Source organism: Malaclemys terrapin, chromosome 7 (assembly GCF_027887155.1).
Source record: "Malaclemys terrapin pileata isolate rMalTer1 chromosome 7, rMalTer1.hap1, whole genome shotgun sequence".
Lineage (NCBI taxonomy): Eukaryota > Metazoa > Chordata > Testudines > Emydidae > Malaclemys > Malaclemys terrapin.
The window spans coordinates 4,468,560-4,485,425 of NC_071511.1; the positions used below are offsets into that span (position 1 = coordinate 4,468,560).

The window sequence follows — 16,866 nt, forward strand, 5'->3', positions numbered from 1 at the left end:
CGTACAAGCTAATCCCAGATAATAATTGAAGGTTACACATTCAATCCTGTCTCAGACCTGTGCAGCACCCATTGGGCAGCACAGTCTTTATTACTGTGACGGTGCCTGAGCGAGCAATGGATCTCAGCGCCTGGGTTGAGCTGGCTCATTGTTGACAGTGTAACCGAAGCGTGTGGAATATGGTGTCGCTGAGCGACTGGAAACGACTGTAAACCCCACCATGGCACCTACCGAGCCACTTGTCAGAGCAAAACTGTGCGTCATCGTCTCAGACGATAGTATCATGAGTCTCGCGCTATTAGATGGTGTTCTTAAAGTCCCAGCACCGGGAGTCATGTGACTATAAGAAAAATCTCAACTTTAATTAAAAACACAGCCCCCCCCAACACACAACCAACCTCACCCCCAAAATTTCACTCCCCTACTGGTGTAGCATAAAGCTCAAAAATGTGACCAAAGTGACCCCCCCCAAAGGTTTAAAAGATAAATGAAAATAATTATTATTTTAGACCCACTGATGAAGTTTTCGGGGGAGGGCCTGACACACACTATTTTAATGCTCACGGTACTGAAAACCACGTTTGAAAAACGCAGGCAAAGCAACACATTTATGGTAGTGAGCCGGTGTGTCCGTGCGGCGCCCACGGCACTGCTCAGGTACTCGGTCAGGAAGCTCAATAAAGGGCTCCCAAGGATGCCAGAGAAGAGCAGGTGCAGGTGCCGTGTTAGTTGGGTTCCTGCAGACAGGCCCATGCGGAGGTTTTTTGGGGCCCCGGGGTAAAATCTGAACCTCAGGGCCCCACACCCATCCATAAAATGACCACTGAGGGAAGGGCCCATGAAGGAGCAGGGCTGGGCTAAATTTGACTGAATGTGACCTGGCGCATGGGGAGGCCACAGTGCCACTCAGGTTTGCATCAGGCCATGACACATGCAAATTTGGTATTCCTCCCCCCCCCCATCATAACAAAGAGGTACCAGGCCAAACCTGAGTGGTGCCGTGACTAGAGTTGCCAACCTCCAGGATTGGCTTGGAGTCTCCAGGCCTTAGAGATTCATCGTTAATTAAAGATTATGTCATGTGATTAAATCTCCAGGAATACGGCCCACCAAAATTGGTAACCCTAGCTGCGACTGCCTTCCCCCCAATGTGCCAGGTTGCAACACCACTCAGTTTGGGGGGAGGGCTCTCAAATGGGGGAGGGGGCTGAGGCAAACTGCTCCTTCCCCTGCCCCCATGGCCCTGCCCGCAGGGGGCGCTGCTGTGGGGCCGCGGAGCAAGAGCAAGGTGACCGGCAGGCACTGGGACAGGCCGAAGGAGGGATTCAGCCACGCAGTCAGTGCTTGACCTGGGGGGGGGGGGGGGGTGCTGCTGCACCCCTTTCTTGAAGTGGTTGCCATTACAGTGTTTACAGTTTGGGGCAGTGACTCTCAGCACCCCACTTGACCGCTTGGCCCAGCACCCCTGCATTCAGCTGTGTGATAAAGCACCCTGGGAGGTTTGCAGCGGCGGGGTAGCCGGGCTAAGCCGTGAGGCAATGAGCCGTAAGGCCAGCAGAAGCGAGGCGTGGCAAGCCGGCCAGGCAGCATGTGGGTGGATGGGCAGGAGAAGAAGGAAGCCAGTGGGGGAGCCGGCGACAAGCCAAACCCGGCTGAAACCAGAAAAGTGAAATGAAGAGAAGGGGGAGAAAATCTCCAAACGGCCCCGAGCTGTAATTGGCGGAGAGGCGGCCCCGCCACCAGGCGCGCAAGGCGCAGGCCGAGACACGGTGCCAGGGCCAAGGACAAATGCTCACCCAGGCACGGGGGGCTGCAGGGCAAGCTGGGGATGACATGAGGTGGGCGTGTGCGCAGGGTGATGCCGCTGACAGTAAGGCCCCGATTCGGCAATGCATGGTCACATGACTAAGCCCTGCTCAGCTGGGCAGGCCCAATGAGGCCGGCAAGGAAGGAGCCCTCTGGGACGGGTGGCTGGAGTGCTGGAACCTGATTTTGATGCCCTCACTCGTCGTGCGTGGTACGGCCTCCCACGGCTGGTGGCGGCAGCCAAAGGCGACACACGTTTTAATTTTTGACTCCAGGCTACTTCTGTAGGCCAGGCCTTAGGCCCAGCTCCTCCATGGTAGTTTGGAGTTAGGTGCTGAACTACCTTTGAGGCTCGGGGCCTTAGTGGATCACAGCCCCAATTGCTGAGGCTACAGGGGAGTGGCACATGGTGAGCCTCAGGCAGCAACTTCCTCAGTGAATAACAAATTTGTGCATGACCTGAGCAGTGAGACCACAGCCTAGAGTATCGTTTCCGTGGGCTCGCCTATTTGGTGACGGTCATATGTTGAGTGAATGTGTTTTGGGACAGGGGCGGCCAGTATGTGTTTGTACAGCACCTAGCATCATGGGGCTTCTGGGCACTAGTGCAATGTCCATTATAAAGTGCTCTGGCCTGGGTTAGGAGGTCAGCCCAGATGAGCACAATGGTCCCATCTAACCTTGGTATCTATGAATGTGAAGGAAACTGTCCTTCTTTAAAGCCATGGCCTAGGTCTTAGGATGGCTGGGTTCTGCCACAGCTTCTGTCTGACCTTGTGCAAATCACTTAATCACGCCCAGCTCCCCATTGGCTAAGGGGCTAATGAATACGTTATTGAGATTTTAATTTCTGGGGAAGAGGGAGGAGACGAAATGTCTCATGTATTTGTACAGCACCTAGCACAAGTCAGGCCTGATATCGGACCGGGGGTGCTCTGTGCTACTCCGGTATAGCCACTATGAATATATAAATAATAATAAACAGAACAGTAGTTCCAAGAACAGAGCACAGTTTGGTGAGGTTGCCAGCTGAGTCTTACCAGCATCTAGGACGGGAGCGGGCAAACTTTTTGGCCTCAGGGCTGCATCAGGTTTCAGAAATTGTATGGCGGGCTGGTTAGGGGAGGGGGTTGTGGCCCGGCCCCCATCCTCTATCCACCCCCCTGCCCGGTACTCCTGCCCCCCATTCAACCCCATTCCCTAATGGTCCCCCGGGACCCCTACCCAATCCACACACACCTTCGGTCCCCTGACCGCCCCTGGAACTCCTGCCCCTGACTGTCCCCTGCTGCCCCATCCAACCCCCCGCCCTTTCCTGACTGCCCCTCAGGACCCCTGTCTCCATTCAACCCCCCCTGTTCCCTCCCGACCCCTATCCACAACCCCGCTCCCTGACCACCAGCCCGAACTCCCCTGCCCTCTATCCAACCCCCGCTGCTCCCTGCCCCCTTCCCGTGCTGCCTGGAGCACCGGTGGCTGGTGGCGCTACAGCTGCACTGCCCAGAGCACCAGGACAGGCCGCCGCGCCGCCCGGCTGGAGCCAGCCGCACCACCACGCAGCACAGAGATCGCGTCAGGCCGGGCTCTGCAGCCACGCTGCCCCAGGAGCTCGCAGCCCCACCGCCCAGAGCACTGCGCCAGCGGGGGAGCGAGCTGAGGCCGGGGGGGACAGCAGGGGAAGGGCAGGGGCGAGCCTCCTGGGCCAGGAGCGCAGGGGCTGGGCAGGAGGGTCCCGCGGGCTGGATGTGGCCCTCGGGCCGTAGTTTGCCCACCTCTGACCAAGGAGATGACAAGATGTGGTAATGCAAAAATGCCTATTGTGTAGGGGGTGCCGACATTGCTTTTCTCTTCCCCAGTGAGCGCAGTTCATAGCTGGCCAGACATAGTTAGCGCAGGCAGTGAAGACAGGACCTTCATTGCACGGCGGATGGAGCCGGATGACGATTTGTTATGGAGCAGGTTTAAAATTGAGGAAAAGGGATGTGCTAGGGAGACTGGCAAATAACAGCGTTTGTTTACGCACTCACATCAAACAGGTTAGTCAAGCCTGTCGGAGACTGGAGAACTTCAGAGGCCCTGACAAAGGCGGGTGAATGGTGAGCGAGCCGGCACATGAACTGCAGGGAGACAAATACAAGGTGATGCCTTACAAGCTAAGGCCTAATTTGAACTATTGTGGTGCATTACTGGGTTCTAAATGAGCAATAACCATTCAGGAAACCGAGCTGGCAACACTGCGGACAGCTCAGTGGAGGGGTCAGGTGATGTCACAGTGGTAGTAAAAAACCCAGTAGAAAATATTAGCCTGTAGGAGTGCAATGATAATTATTATTGCCATTTTGCCAATGCCTTGATGTCAACCAGTGGTGCATTCTTGCCTGGATTTCTACGGTTCCTCCATTTCTTCCTTTTTGTGCAGCGTCAGTGCTGGCAAACGCAGTTATTTTACACGTGATCATTATTACTTTTATAGGGTTCTCGCTTGGCCTTAGCACTTATAATGTGCCAATTGCTTCAACCAAATCACTGACCTGTATTCACCCAGAAAGCCACAGGCCAGTTTCTTGAGTAGAGCTCATACAATGGGTAACACTTTTCGGTCTAGAGATGTAGTTACAGCCTCATCATCTGAACCATTAACCCTGCCCAACACCATGACTCTTTCATATAGCCGAGCACCAGGCCTGGACAACTTTTATCTTCTGCTTTGAGCGATAGGGCCTTGTTCACCACAGCTGTCATCTGTGCGCTCCTCAGCAAGTCTGCGCTTCCAAAAACTCCATCTTGTCAGGCTCTGACCACCTGGTTTGTTTTCAGATTGAACAGTTGAGTCATAATATGTTTGTTTATTTCAACAACTGTATTCCTCGCATAGGAAATGAGCCAATATGTCTACGATGGGCAGAGTGAAATATGCCGTGTTTACAGTTGCTTTTTGCCATCTCACTCTCAAATTTTACAATATAATCAAAATCTGATTTTTATACTTCTGGCCCCTGTCATTGACTTAATCTTCTTAAGTGTTCCCATTATTCCGGCTAGTTCGTTGTTGCATGTATTAATTTTAATCTTTTGATCTCCATATTAGCTACTGCCTGCGACTAATTTGTTGCACAGTGTTTTTCTTTGTTTTGACCTGCAAGGCATTTTTATGATGGCACAGAACTCTACTGGCAGATTGCATATAATCTCTGCACTTCCCCCTCCCTCTCTTTGCATAGTTCAACAAACGCAGATTTACAATTTTAGATGAAATCCACCTCTCCTATGAAGGTGGTGGGGGATGAGTAGGGGGGTGGAAACCACTGCATGTTTAGCTAAAGAAACCAACCTAGATTGAATGAAGGCTGTACACTGAAATACACTGGGGTGAGGAGCTATCAATCTTTTATTTATTATTTAAACCTATCTAGAGCTCACCTTGATAAACTAAGCACAATTATACTCATTTTAGATGCAGTCTTAGACATCAGCTAGTTTCTGCAGCATCCAGGGCTCCCATTCTGAAACGCAAAGAAGGTTTATTTTTTGGGAAGGGTTAAAAGGGACTTTTCGAGGTGGGCAGCTTGACCCTGGCTCAGTCCAGCATTCGGCCTCTGTCCAGCCACTTGACCAACAGTTGCTGAGTCATGGCGTGCTCAGAAAGGCTCAGAGCTTTGCAGCCTTGAGCTGTGTCAATCTCAGGAGGCAGAAAAGCCGCTGCAGCGAATGTGAAATAACTATCGCTGCCAAGGCTGTGTTTTACCTTGGGTCACTTTTTGCTTGGTCATTACATGAACATTTTTTGCTTTGGGAGCTGATTCTTTAACCCTATGTTGGTTTATTTAAAAACCCAACCAAACAAAAAACAACCCAAAGTGGCGCACACTAGCCCAGCGATGTCATTTTTGCATTAAAAAAAAAGCGACACGACAACAACCTTTGCTTCATCCATGCGTTTTTGTAATGCTTCGGGACACACATTTTTCTTTTACTAGGAAATCTCTGCCTTTCTGCCTCACTGAAGACCAAAACAGCAATGTTTAAGACACCTCTGGGCCAGGGCAGCTGCATTATAACAGCGAGGAAGGAAACGAAACGACTAGTTGCTGAAATGTAAAACAAATTGGCTGACTAGCTGCTGAGACTTGTCAGACAAATGGTGGATTCCATTTCCAGTATCCATGCCACGTGCATTAACTCTGCCAAACAAGGCTATTTTAGCTGGATGCCTTTCCATAAAGACAGGAGAGGCCTTGGCCCGGTCTGCACTTAAAAGTTTTTTTGGCATAGCGATGTTGGTTGGGGTGGCGTGTGATGCTCTCCTGTCCCCTGACCCCCTCCACCCCCAACACAGTTAGCTATGCTGGTAGAAGTGCTAGACATGGGTATCCTGGCAAAAAAAAGGGTCCCTTTGCTGGAATAGTTTGCTCTGGTTGGGGAACTGGGATAAGTTATACTGCCCAAAGAATGCCTGGTATAAGCAGCTTCTCCAGTGTGTGTGTGTGTTTGCTGGTATATCAAACCCTTTCAAGTGTGCACAGCTGCTAAGATTGACTGTAACAAGATCCCACCTGAGGCTGTGTGTGTTTGAGTCCGAGTCCCGGTGTAGTTTATGCCCAGGAGGGCTTTAAACCTGGAGTTACGTGCAAATAAGTAGAAACAGGCCATTTTTGAAATGGTGTGTCTGAGGGAGCCGCCCCAAATCCGCACTCCCAGTGTCTCTGCTCCTGGTTGTTTGTAATGAGCTCTGGGACGTTATCATCAACAAGTCACCCAGTTCATGCCCTTACTCCACCATCCAGGCTGTGGATAATTAAAGGGAACGAGGTGAATCAGATACACACAGCCACCTTTGCCCAACGCAGCTGCCACAGTGGCCTGGTTGGGGGTGGGATAGGCATGACCACAGCAGGTAGCCAGCTCTGAGCAGGAACAGCAGCTGGCACGTTGCTCAGTTCTTTTTTATGTGCCACTCTCCCTCCTCCCCCGCCGCGTAAATCACTGGTGGAGCAGAAACCAGGTTGGTTTCTCTACTGACCTGGTAGGAAGGGGGTTAGCTGGGTCTGGTGGCAGGGCTGGGTTACGCTTTGGGTTGAAATGTTCTTTAGAGGCCGACCAAGCCCAAGTCTGGCTTTCTTTGCTGTTCTCAACAAGCTTAAGGGGCCATGCCCTGGCCAGTGGAGGAAAAATCCCCGCCCTTGTTTGAACAAGCCCCACAGCAGCACCTCTGGTATATGGGAATTCAACCCTTCAGGCGCAAGAAGCCACTTGGATTTCTCCGGGGTTTAAAAAAACCTGGTTCCACATCGTTAAAAAAAGGAAAGAAACAATTAGAGATTTTTACCCTGTTTGCCTGAGGTTCCTTCGGCATCTGTAACCCACTGTAATGTACTGTGGCTCCCTGTCCACCTCCAGTGCCTGGCCCTCACCCACAGTATTGTGCGTCGGCACGAGCCTTCGAGCTAAGGCCAGGCAGTCGGGGCTTTTAGAGCCAGAGCTCCCAGAGTCAGTCCCTGCTGCTGACCCATCGGGTGGCTCCCGTTACACAAGGACAAGAGTTTTGCCAGTGTGGGCACTGGCTGGGCCATTTCCGGTCTGCTTGTGCCAGATGCAATCTCACCTCCATAGGTGGGCGTCTTGCCTGAGCACCCTGTCTGGCAGAAGCCCACTTCAGCCAAGGAAGGACTATATGGGAGACGTGTGGTGAAGGCACCGGCCTGGGAGAGCTGTGTTCAGGTCTTGGCTCTGGGTGTGACCTTGGTCAAGACCTGGAGGGTGAGTTTCACACTGGGACATAGGCACTTCGCAACAACTTTTAGGTGCAACTGACAAAACACGGTTCAGCTGTTGCCTGCCCCTGTAGGAGGCTGAGTTCCCAGTGGTCAAAGTCCCCTAAACTGCCACCGAGCGGCTGCTCCGTGGCCAAGCCCCAGCCCTGAGAGAGCATGCATCCCAACAGCCCAGTGGCCAGCATGGTGTGCATGCATCCCAATAGCCCAGTGGCCAGCATGGTGCGCATGCATCCCAATAGCCCAGTGATTTCTACCTGTAGCTCTGAGCTTGTCAAAACCCTGTGCCCCAACAGTGGATGGCAAGGCCCATTCAGTTCAGGTATAGCCTGCACATGGATTTTTACACCCACCTTTGCTTTAAGTATTCATAGAGGCTGAATGCCTGTTTTTAATGGCTGGGACCATGGGATTTCAGGGGTGATGCCAGCCAAGGAGCACTGAGAGGATGTTGCAGCCAGGTGTGTAGAGAAGAACTGCTTTCAAAAATAATGGAAGTGAGACAAGCTGGGTGAGGTAATATCTCTTATTGAACCAGCCTCTGTTGGTGAGAGAGAGACGAGCTTTCATCTTCAGGTCAAGAGCTCTGTGAAGCTCGAAAGCATGTCTCTTCTGCCAACCGACAGTCCGATAAAAGATGCTCCTCACTCCCCTTGTCTCTCTGATCGCCTGGGACCAACACAGCTAGAATAACATTGCCATAAGTGTTAGGCTTCATTCAGCCTTCTCCATCACAGCATTTTTAGTCTGATTAGACTGTGTGAGGGATCGACGGGGAAACATACTACATTTGCCGGTAAAACTTTGAGTCTAACGAGCTTTTCATCAGGGCATCATGTTTTAATTTCAATTAAGAGGTTGATCACGCAACATGCACTTTTAATTCCTACCAGATGTTTTTAGCACTGTGAGGGAAGGTTAAAAGACAAAGGAGGCCCTTGGTAAGTGTCAGGAAAGGCCAATTACTGTGTCACAATAGGAACAACTTGCAACCACTTCCAAGAACAAACCATCTGCCAGCCCCCGAACAATGGATCACACGGTGGTGTGTGCAGGTAAAGGCAGGACTAACTGCCAACGGGATGCTGGGAACTCCTAGGGTGAGAATCATAGAAGTGTTTAGGTCCCCAACTCCCACTGAAATCAATCGGAGTTGGGCACCTAAATACCTTTGTGAATTTCCACCCTTGTTACGTGGGGAAGATAGAGTATGGTCCTGGTCTGGAACGTGTCCTTATTAATGCCTTCCTCACCTTGATCTTTGTGAGTGAAGTAGAAAACAATCTACTTAAATCAATAAACTGGAGAAATAATCACATGGAACCCCCCCCCAGCCCTTGTTTATTCTGGAAGGGGACGGGGGATGGGGGACTCTTACATCTTAGCTTGTCATTTTTTTCTAAGGCAGACATAAAAAGACTCCATAGTTTATTCTCAGGACATCTGAATAGTCATTTATTGAAAAGCCACAGTTCCCACACTTTTACAACTGTCGGCTTGTAAAAGGCCAAAGCAAAATGGATCCACTATTTTACACAGCTTCTGGAGGGGGAAATCGGGGACATGCAGTTACTGGTCAAAATGCAATGTACATGACATATATAAAAAAAACATTGTGAAACAAAGGAATTTAAGTTATGGTAACAGTCTACTGGAATAAATGTTCCTATATTATTATAAACACTTCTTTATAATCTAAGATTGTAAGTAAAGTCGCCTTTTTACATACACAGATACTTGAAACAAACAAGGTGTAACATTTAGAGGGGCAAATGTTGACATAAAACAACTGCTTTGGACTGTACCATGGCATGAATGTAGCCATTATTCTAGGATTTACTGTTGTGGCAATCAGAATTACTAATCCATTGGTACATACCCTCTATGGAGTTAACTGTATCTTTAAGGAGAAGCGCATGGTTTATTAACTGGGATGCAGAATGATTCAAACAGCTGGATTTAAAAAAAAAGAACAGAGAACAAAACACTCATTTGTAACAGCCTCACTTTTCTTTTAAAAACAAAGCTGTTTTTATTAATTTTAAGCAGTTGGCATCCACAGAAGAGAAACAAAGAAATGAAAGTACTTGATTCACTCATCTTCACAACAATTTACCATCAATGTATATACAGTACATTAATGAAGCATTGTTTAAACTTTAATTATAACAGGGACACACCTAGCATGTATTCTACGTAGTTTTCCATTAACAGTATTAAACAATGGTGCTCCATATTGCTTATGAACATAGAGATATGAAATTAGGAAACCAATGAATCAAACAGAGGTGCTAATCTTATTACCACACAGCTAAATGGCAATTGTATTGGTAAACTTCTCATGGGTATTTAGAGCTGACAGAAAAATTCCTAATGTGGCTAACTGAACAATAGACTAGGTACATGCACTGGCGAAGAAGCCACCACCACGTGGGCCTCTAGACCAGAATTATCTAATCATCCTCTTCATCTTCTTCATCACTGTCCTTCATTGTGATTCCCTGAAGACCTCCGCCTTCACTAACTGACGCTGTGGCTTCTTCTACAGTCAGCCGGTTTCGCACGGTGTCATAGGTTTTGCTGTTTAGGGTGGAGTCCAGCACTCCTTGCAATCGGAAATCTCTATAGGTTTTCTAGAATGGAAGTGACGTGTTGGGAGGGAGAGACAAACAGCACAAAGTCAAGTTTAATTCCCCAACACAGATTACTCATGCTTCATTTCAAGAGTCATCAAAGAGTGGGCCTGGTCCTGCATCACCAGGCCATGAACGTCCACGGACGTACTCCACAGACATCACGGACACGAAGGGTATTTTACATGGCGGTGGCAATGCAGTGATGGGTGTAACTGTAACTTGTGCCCGCTTTATATCGCCAGAGAAGTAGAAAATGGCCTTTGTGTAAATAACACTCTGGCCACTTCAATGGGAGTTTTGCCTGAGTAAGGACTTCAGGATCGGGTGCCCACTGTGTTAATGATGCACAAGCTGCAAAGTATATTGGGATGTATCCAGTTCCCCTTGGCAATGTATTGCTGCAATACATACCGTAGTTATTTCCCCTCATAAAATAAAAACTCCATATCACATAGAGACATGCTTACATGGCACCAAAACGCTCTACTCCAGTGAACTGAAAATATTTTAAATACTCCTATCTACAAAATTCAAATCTTGTTGACAAGTCCAGTCCTGCACATTAGAGACACTGACTATATATGTCAAAAACAAACACACTGTGCATAAGTGTATCTGTTTATATCTTCCCCTTCTTCCACAGTCTGCAGCTATTGGTACGTTATAAAAGTTTCCTGGGTAGTTAAGCGTTAAAATTAACCTCTTTGTATCTGAATTTAGGTTTAGAACCTTCTTGATTGATTTCTGTGAGATAAGACTCCAGCAGTAATACCATTAATTTAATAACACACTATAAAACAGTAACTGGATTAAGTAGTTACATTCTCAAATTGGGTCTAGCAGCTACCGAAAGCAATATTAGCTTTAAAAGAACATAAACCCAGAAAAATAATTCCTCAGCTAATTAACAAATAGAGATTATTTGCTGGTGCCTATTGTTCCAATTTATGAAAAGTACATTTAGTACATTTCAGTTGTAATTTTGTTATGCTTTGATTTGTTCTTGGTGTACAGGAAAATACAAACATTTTAAAACACTAGGCCAAAAAGCATCAAATAGAACCTAAAATGATCAAAAAACGTATTTACCCCCTTCTGTGATCTTATTTCACGTAAACCACTGTGATTTCACACTGAAATAATTATCATTAGTCCAAGACACACACACATGCACAGAAAAAAAATGCTACTTTCAGGGTATGTTATCTCACCTTTGTGATCCCTTAGAGTTGATTGTATACACCCATTGTAAAAGAAACTACTTCAATTAACTACGAGAACAATCATGATTTGCATTCTGACAATGAGCACAAGACATATTTAAATATTTTTGGGAGTAAATATTTCCCTTCAACCAAGTCTTGGGATTTTTTTAAATTAAACCCCAAGTTAAAATGGATTAATTGGTGTGATCAACATGTTTGCACATAAAAAAGTCAATTTTTGGAATGTTTATTGTACAATTAGGGTTAAATGTCAATAATATATTTTCCCCCTTGCAGTGTAAATAACTACTTCATAATTGTGGGAAGTATTTTTCTAATCTATATCTGCCTCAAATTCCCTTTGATCAATTTTTGTACTTGCAGTATCCCCATATGCATCTAATATAAACTGTTCTAATTAATGATTTACTTGTTTGGCTACAGAATACATTTCCTCTAAGAAAACCTACCACACACAGTGCTTCCAATGCAAAGTCACATAAAAATTATTACCTTTACCATCCTAATAAGAGTTTTCAGTTGGTAAATGTGAAGCTGCAGGTCCATGCGGTCTGTCAACCAGGTGCAAATGACATTCATTGAGCTGGTGTACCATTGCTGCAAGAGAGACAAAAGTTCTCCAGCAAACACATCCCATGAGGATCATGAATAAACACGATCTGCGAACAGGCAGATACAATCAGGACTGACCTTTTCTATTTGCCAACCTGTGAAATGACTATGACAGGATTACTAGGGAATTTTTTAAAAGCAGAATTTCAATGAATGAGCATTTCTTTTTCATAATCAGATTTTCCCCCTCCCATCCCAAAAAAGGGATTATTAAATAAAACATGCATCCCAGGACTACAGACTTTTAGCACAACGCATCCATCTACAGCCTTCTCAACAAGGAACATCTATGGATGGTAACAAACAGAGAGCAACAGCACGGCTGGCTTTTCCACAGTAGGGTGGGCAGTATCACCTTTGCCAATGATTGGATTTGCAAGCAAGGATGTGTTTTATCCCAATGCTTTTCTTACAGCTGCTCCACCATGACCCTGCCACTAACCACATCAAACCCAGAGATTTCTTTGCCACTTACCTGCTTTGAAATTTCAAACCCCATCAGCCGTAGGAGGCCTCGGATTCCCTAAGAGGAGCAGACTGCATGGACTAGGGGATTCTAATACAACCTGATCATACTAGTACACAGTAACTGCAGGGCTAGGATACACTGTCATAAGAGCATACAGCATTGGCTGCACTATCTGCTCCAGTCTCAACCCCAACAGTTGTAAAAGCAGATAGCAAAAAGAGCTAATTTCAAGATGTTGAAACTATAGCTCCCCTCAAGGGGCTGAACTTTTGCTTCTCGTCTGTGAAAAATGCTCACAGCTGTGTCACGGCAGACTGCCGCCCCTGCAGAGCAGGAAGGCTCTGGTGGGCTATGGGGTTAGAGGACTGCTCCTATATTCATCCATCTCAGAGACATATGAGCAACGCTTCCAAACGGCTGGATAAAAAGGGGGAAAAATCAAATCTTAAAATGTCACCAGTTTTCATCCACTTGGTATTATCCAAAGAACAACTGAAACTGAATTAAAAAATTACTTGTGCAGAGATATATGCACACCCAACTTCTCTTTCTCACACTCAGTATGTGCACACATCACTCCTATACTATTACTTTTCACATGTGCCAATCCATGCACCAGAGCCCAGTGGAAATTTAAACAAGTGCTAGTTAAAAATGCTTTTCATACTCTTCCCCTCCCCACTCCGACCCTCTCTAAGACAGTGTGTCTGTTAGACAGTCACATCTTTTGTCAATGTTACTTCAAACTTGGGCTGACATTTTTATTTCTCTTGTAAAGCAGAACGAGGTAATTTAGTTCTTAGATTATGGCCCCATTCGTGAAACTGTCTTTTTTAGCCCTCTTTGGAGATCATCAGTTCATCAGACACTCACAAAAACAAACCTGCCCCCAAAAGGTTAATTGCAAAGGGAAAAAAATGAAAATTGACCAGGGACCAGGGCGCTGATTCCCCCCTCTGTCCCACCAGCTTCACGCTAGTGATCCTCTGTTGATTTCAATGCAGTTACTCTGGTGTAAAACTAGTGTAAAAAAGAGCAGGACCACGCCCATGTTAGTATAACTTGCACATTTCAGCACTAACAAAATTCCTTCTTTAGTATGAATGATCTGTCTGGGGTTGGGTTTTGCAGATCTGTACCTCAGCCAGACAGCAGGCAACTGAGACACGTCATAACCACAGGGCGTGCTAGAGGCAAGAGTTGTGGAGTCTAACCAGGTACCTCATTCTGGCTGTCCACCCCAGACTTTGCTACCAGTCATGGGACTCCCTTCCCCCTTATGCCTAGGGCAATGGAAACCTATGGCCTGTCCTATGAATTTTCCCTCTGTAGGGGGATGTCTCCTCATGGAAAAAACAGGGGACAGCGGGAAGTCAAACCCCCTCAACTAGTTTCTCTCAGGGATATATGCACATGCTCCCCCCACCCCCAGCTATTGGTGCCTGATGAAGATGGCTGTGCGTTCAAAGGCTTCCCTGACCACAGCTGCCCCCGAATACGCCTTTAAATGGGTCTCTTGCACTACATTCCCCTGTGTTGAGGGGGCGAGTTCCCTCATCTAGCTCCTTCTCACCTACTTATTGAGGTTCTTTCCTGGGCACCCCTCACCATGGCATCTGGGTGTCCTCTCCTGCCTCGCAGGATCAGTACAGACCAGTCATTGATTTCCTAACCCAGGGAGCCACAGAACGTCCCCGGCTGCCAAATCGGCAATAGGATCTCTGAGGTAGCTGAGAAAGTGTTCAAGAGGTCCTGTAGTCAGACCACTCCCTATTCATTATACCCTGGCATGGCGTCCACTCCTTTCCCCGACTTGAGGGGAGGTTTTCTGTCCAAAGTCAATTGTAACCTTGCTCCAGCTCTGCCTCTGTAGGATGTTTCCATTCTCCCTGGGGCCTTTGGGCGCAGGGCATCTTTTCCACATTTATAATTTGGTTTCTGCATCCCAACTTAACTTGCATCCCCTGGTTTAACCCATTCAATCTGTTTTGTTCCCTGTAACCTTTCAGCCTAACCAGGGTTAAGTGTTTTGTAGGCATCACAGCAGAGGTGTGTTTTAAGACTGCTGTCAGGCTGACCCGTAATTAACATGCCAATTAGCAGCAATCCACAATGAGGGCTGCGCAGAATTTAGTGAAGATGTACTTGAAAGAATGCAAAGGGCCTGTTTTTTGTTTTTAACTTTTTATAATTAAAACCTCTTCTTTCCTGGCTAGGCTCAGAGACACGGTTCAGCAGCACGCTCACAAAGTGACAGCCTCATCCAGCTAATTAAACCCAGAGAGAACCAGGTAGTTCAAATCCCGGTGTTCTATGTTCATTCTACTGCACTTAATTACTGTCTAGTGAGCTGGGAAACATTAACCTCTGCGTGTTGGGAACCCTGAATAGAACATTCATTTAGCTGAGTAAATGAAAGGCTTCTGGTAGCCCCAAATTTACCCTCTTTAGCTAGTTTGAGGGGTCCTATGATCTCACTGAAGTAGCTAAGAGAGGAACCTCTCCCCACTTTCACTCTCTACCCGTACACACTCCCTCTACTGTCTAGCACGCCTCAACTCCAGGATCTCCTTGGACTACAGATTTAGCTGCTTTTCAGTGAGACATTTAGCCTCTTCTGTTTGAAAAAGCATGTAGCAAGCCAACCTGCTGTGTGTTAAATGTTTGTATTGACTGTTTCCTATGGAAGGAACTGGAGTTTTCCTGCACAGGTTTATTTAGTGCCTAGAAGCTGTGAGAGATTAGTAATAAGGTTACTTGCCAGGGGCTGTCTATAGCTGGTATCCCTTCCCACATTCCTTGTATGTTCCCCTGTGCAGGCTGCCTCACAAAGTACACCAGAAGCAGCACACGATTGGCACATCATCAGATTCACCCCATGGAGTCCGTTGTGACCCAGCAGACCAGGCTAAAGGTGGTGCGAGGGACCTGCCTTGCCTATGGCCCTGGGTTCATTTTAATTTGTTCCTTTACTATCGCTGGGAGAACAAATGGGTGAGCCCCAGCGTGGCTGGTTAGAGCTACGGACTGTAAAACACTGGGACTAGCCCTTCTGGGGAGTCTTTCGACTGATTTCAAAGGCCCTTTGTCAGCAGGTGTCCAACCTCTTTTGCTTTAGAAAGGGATTTTCTTGATTAAAAGAATTGGACCCAAGTTTCCAGGTCAAGGTGCCAGGCTTCCCCGCAGAACGTGTGACTGACTATAGACTAAGGGCAAGTCTTCACTACGGGGGGGGATCGATTTAAGATACGCAAATTCAGCTACGCGAATAGCGTAGCTGAATTCGACGTATCACAGCCGACTTACCCTGCTGTGAGGACGCCGGCAAAATCGACCTCCGCGGCTCCCCGTCGACGGTGCTTATTCTCACCTCCGCTGGTGGAGTAAGAGAGTCGATTCGGGGATCGTTTGTCGTGTCCCGACGAGACGCGATAATTCGATCCCCAAGAGATCGATTTCTACCCGCCGATTCAGGCGAGCAGTGTAGACCTAGCCTGAGAGCAAGGCCTGCTGGGAAGGGGAAGCAGGAAATAAGAGGCAGGTCCCTGCCTTTCGGTGGGGACTGAAACACAGAGGGAGCTGTAGTCTGCTGGTTGGGCTCCCCATGTGAAGGGGACTGTGGTCTCAGTGGGGTTTCCAGCTGAAAGGGGAGGGGGAAACGAGCCAGCGGAGGGGCTGGGAAAGCAGGTGAGCCAGGGTAGGGGGAAGGCTGGGGGAAAACCGAAGTGCAAAGCTGAGGATGGAGTGGACAGCGGCTTCACTGCCTGGGGCCCCAGGGCTGGAGCATGGCCCACGTTTCCCAGAGCCTCCCTTTCACCATGTAGAGTGAGTGTGGATAAAGCCCAGCAATCACGGGGGTGACTGTGGGCATCTCTTCCCTGGAGAAAGGGCAGTGACCCAGGCAGGGCAAAGGACTTAATGGCTCCTGCCCTCCCCAGGGGAGAAGTTTTAGTAGTGGTTCTCCCAGGTGAGCCTACTTCAAGCAGCATTATCTGCTGGTAGGGTAAGCGACTATCCCAGCGATCAGCTGGGAATGACCTCACAGGCAGGGTGCAGCTGTTCACAGCTCCATTTCCTCCCCAAATTCCATTGTATAGCCAGACAGAGGGGCGTCCGTGGGCGTCTACGGTACGACAGACAAGTCCGGGGGGCAGCACTCTCTGCTCTACATGCACAAGGCTCCCATCCCCTCCACTGATGGGCATGAGCTGTACACTTCCATGGGTCAGAGCCGAAATCCAAGGCTGACATCTCCTGACAAAGAACTGCTCCCGAACACAGAGACCCTTTGTGCTTAGCTTTACAAACTTCTTGTTCACAAAGGGCGGGGATAAAGGAACAGAAGA

General features: G+C 47.9%; 1 protein-coding gene across 9 annotated transcripts in view; it reads right to left on the reverse strand.

Annotated features, from left to right (window-relative positions):
- Positions 1-9,015: 9,015 nt before the first annotated feature.
- The window catches only part of CADPS (calcium dependent secretion activator), a 357,481-nt gene continuing 349,630 nt past the window's right edge, over positions 9,016-16,866 (reverse strand). For all 9 annotated transcript variants that reach the window (XM_054035472.1, XM_054035467.1, XM_054035476.1 and 6 more), the window contains 2 exons: positions 11,932-12,036; positions 9,016-10,210 (listed from right to left, as the gene is read on the reverse strand). In XM_054035472.1, coding sequence (XP_053891447.1) covers positions 10,031-10,210; positions 11,932-12,036 — 285 coding nt within the window. In that variant the 3' untranslated portion in view covers positions 9,016-10,030. The remainder of the gene's footprint in view (positions 10,211-11,931; positions 12,037-16,866) is intronic.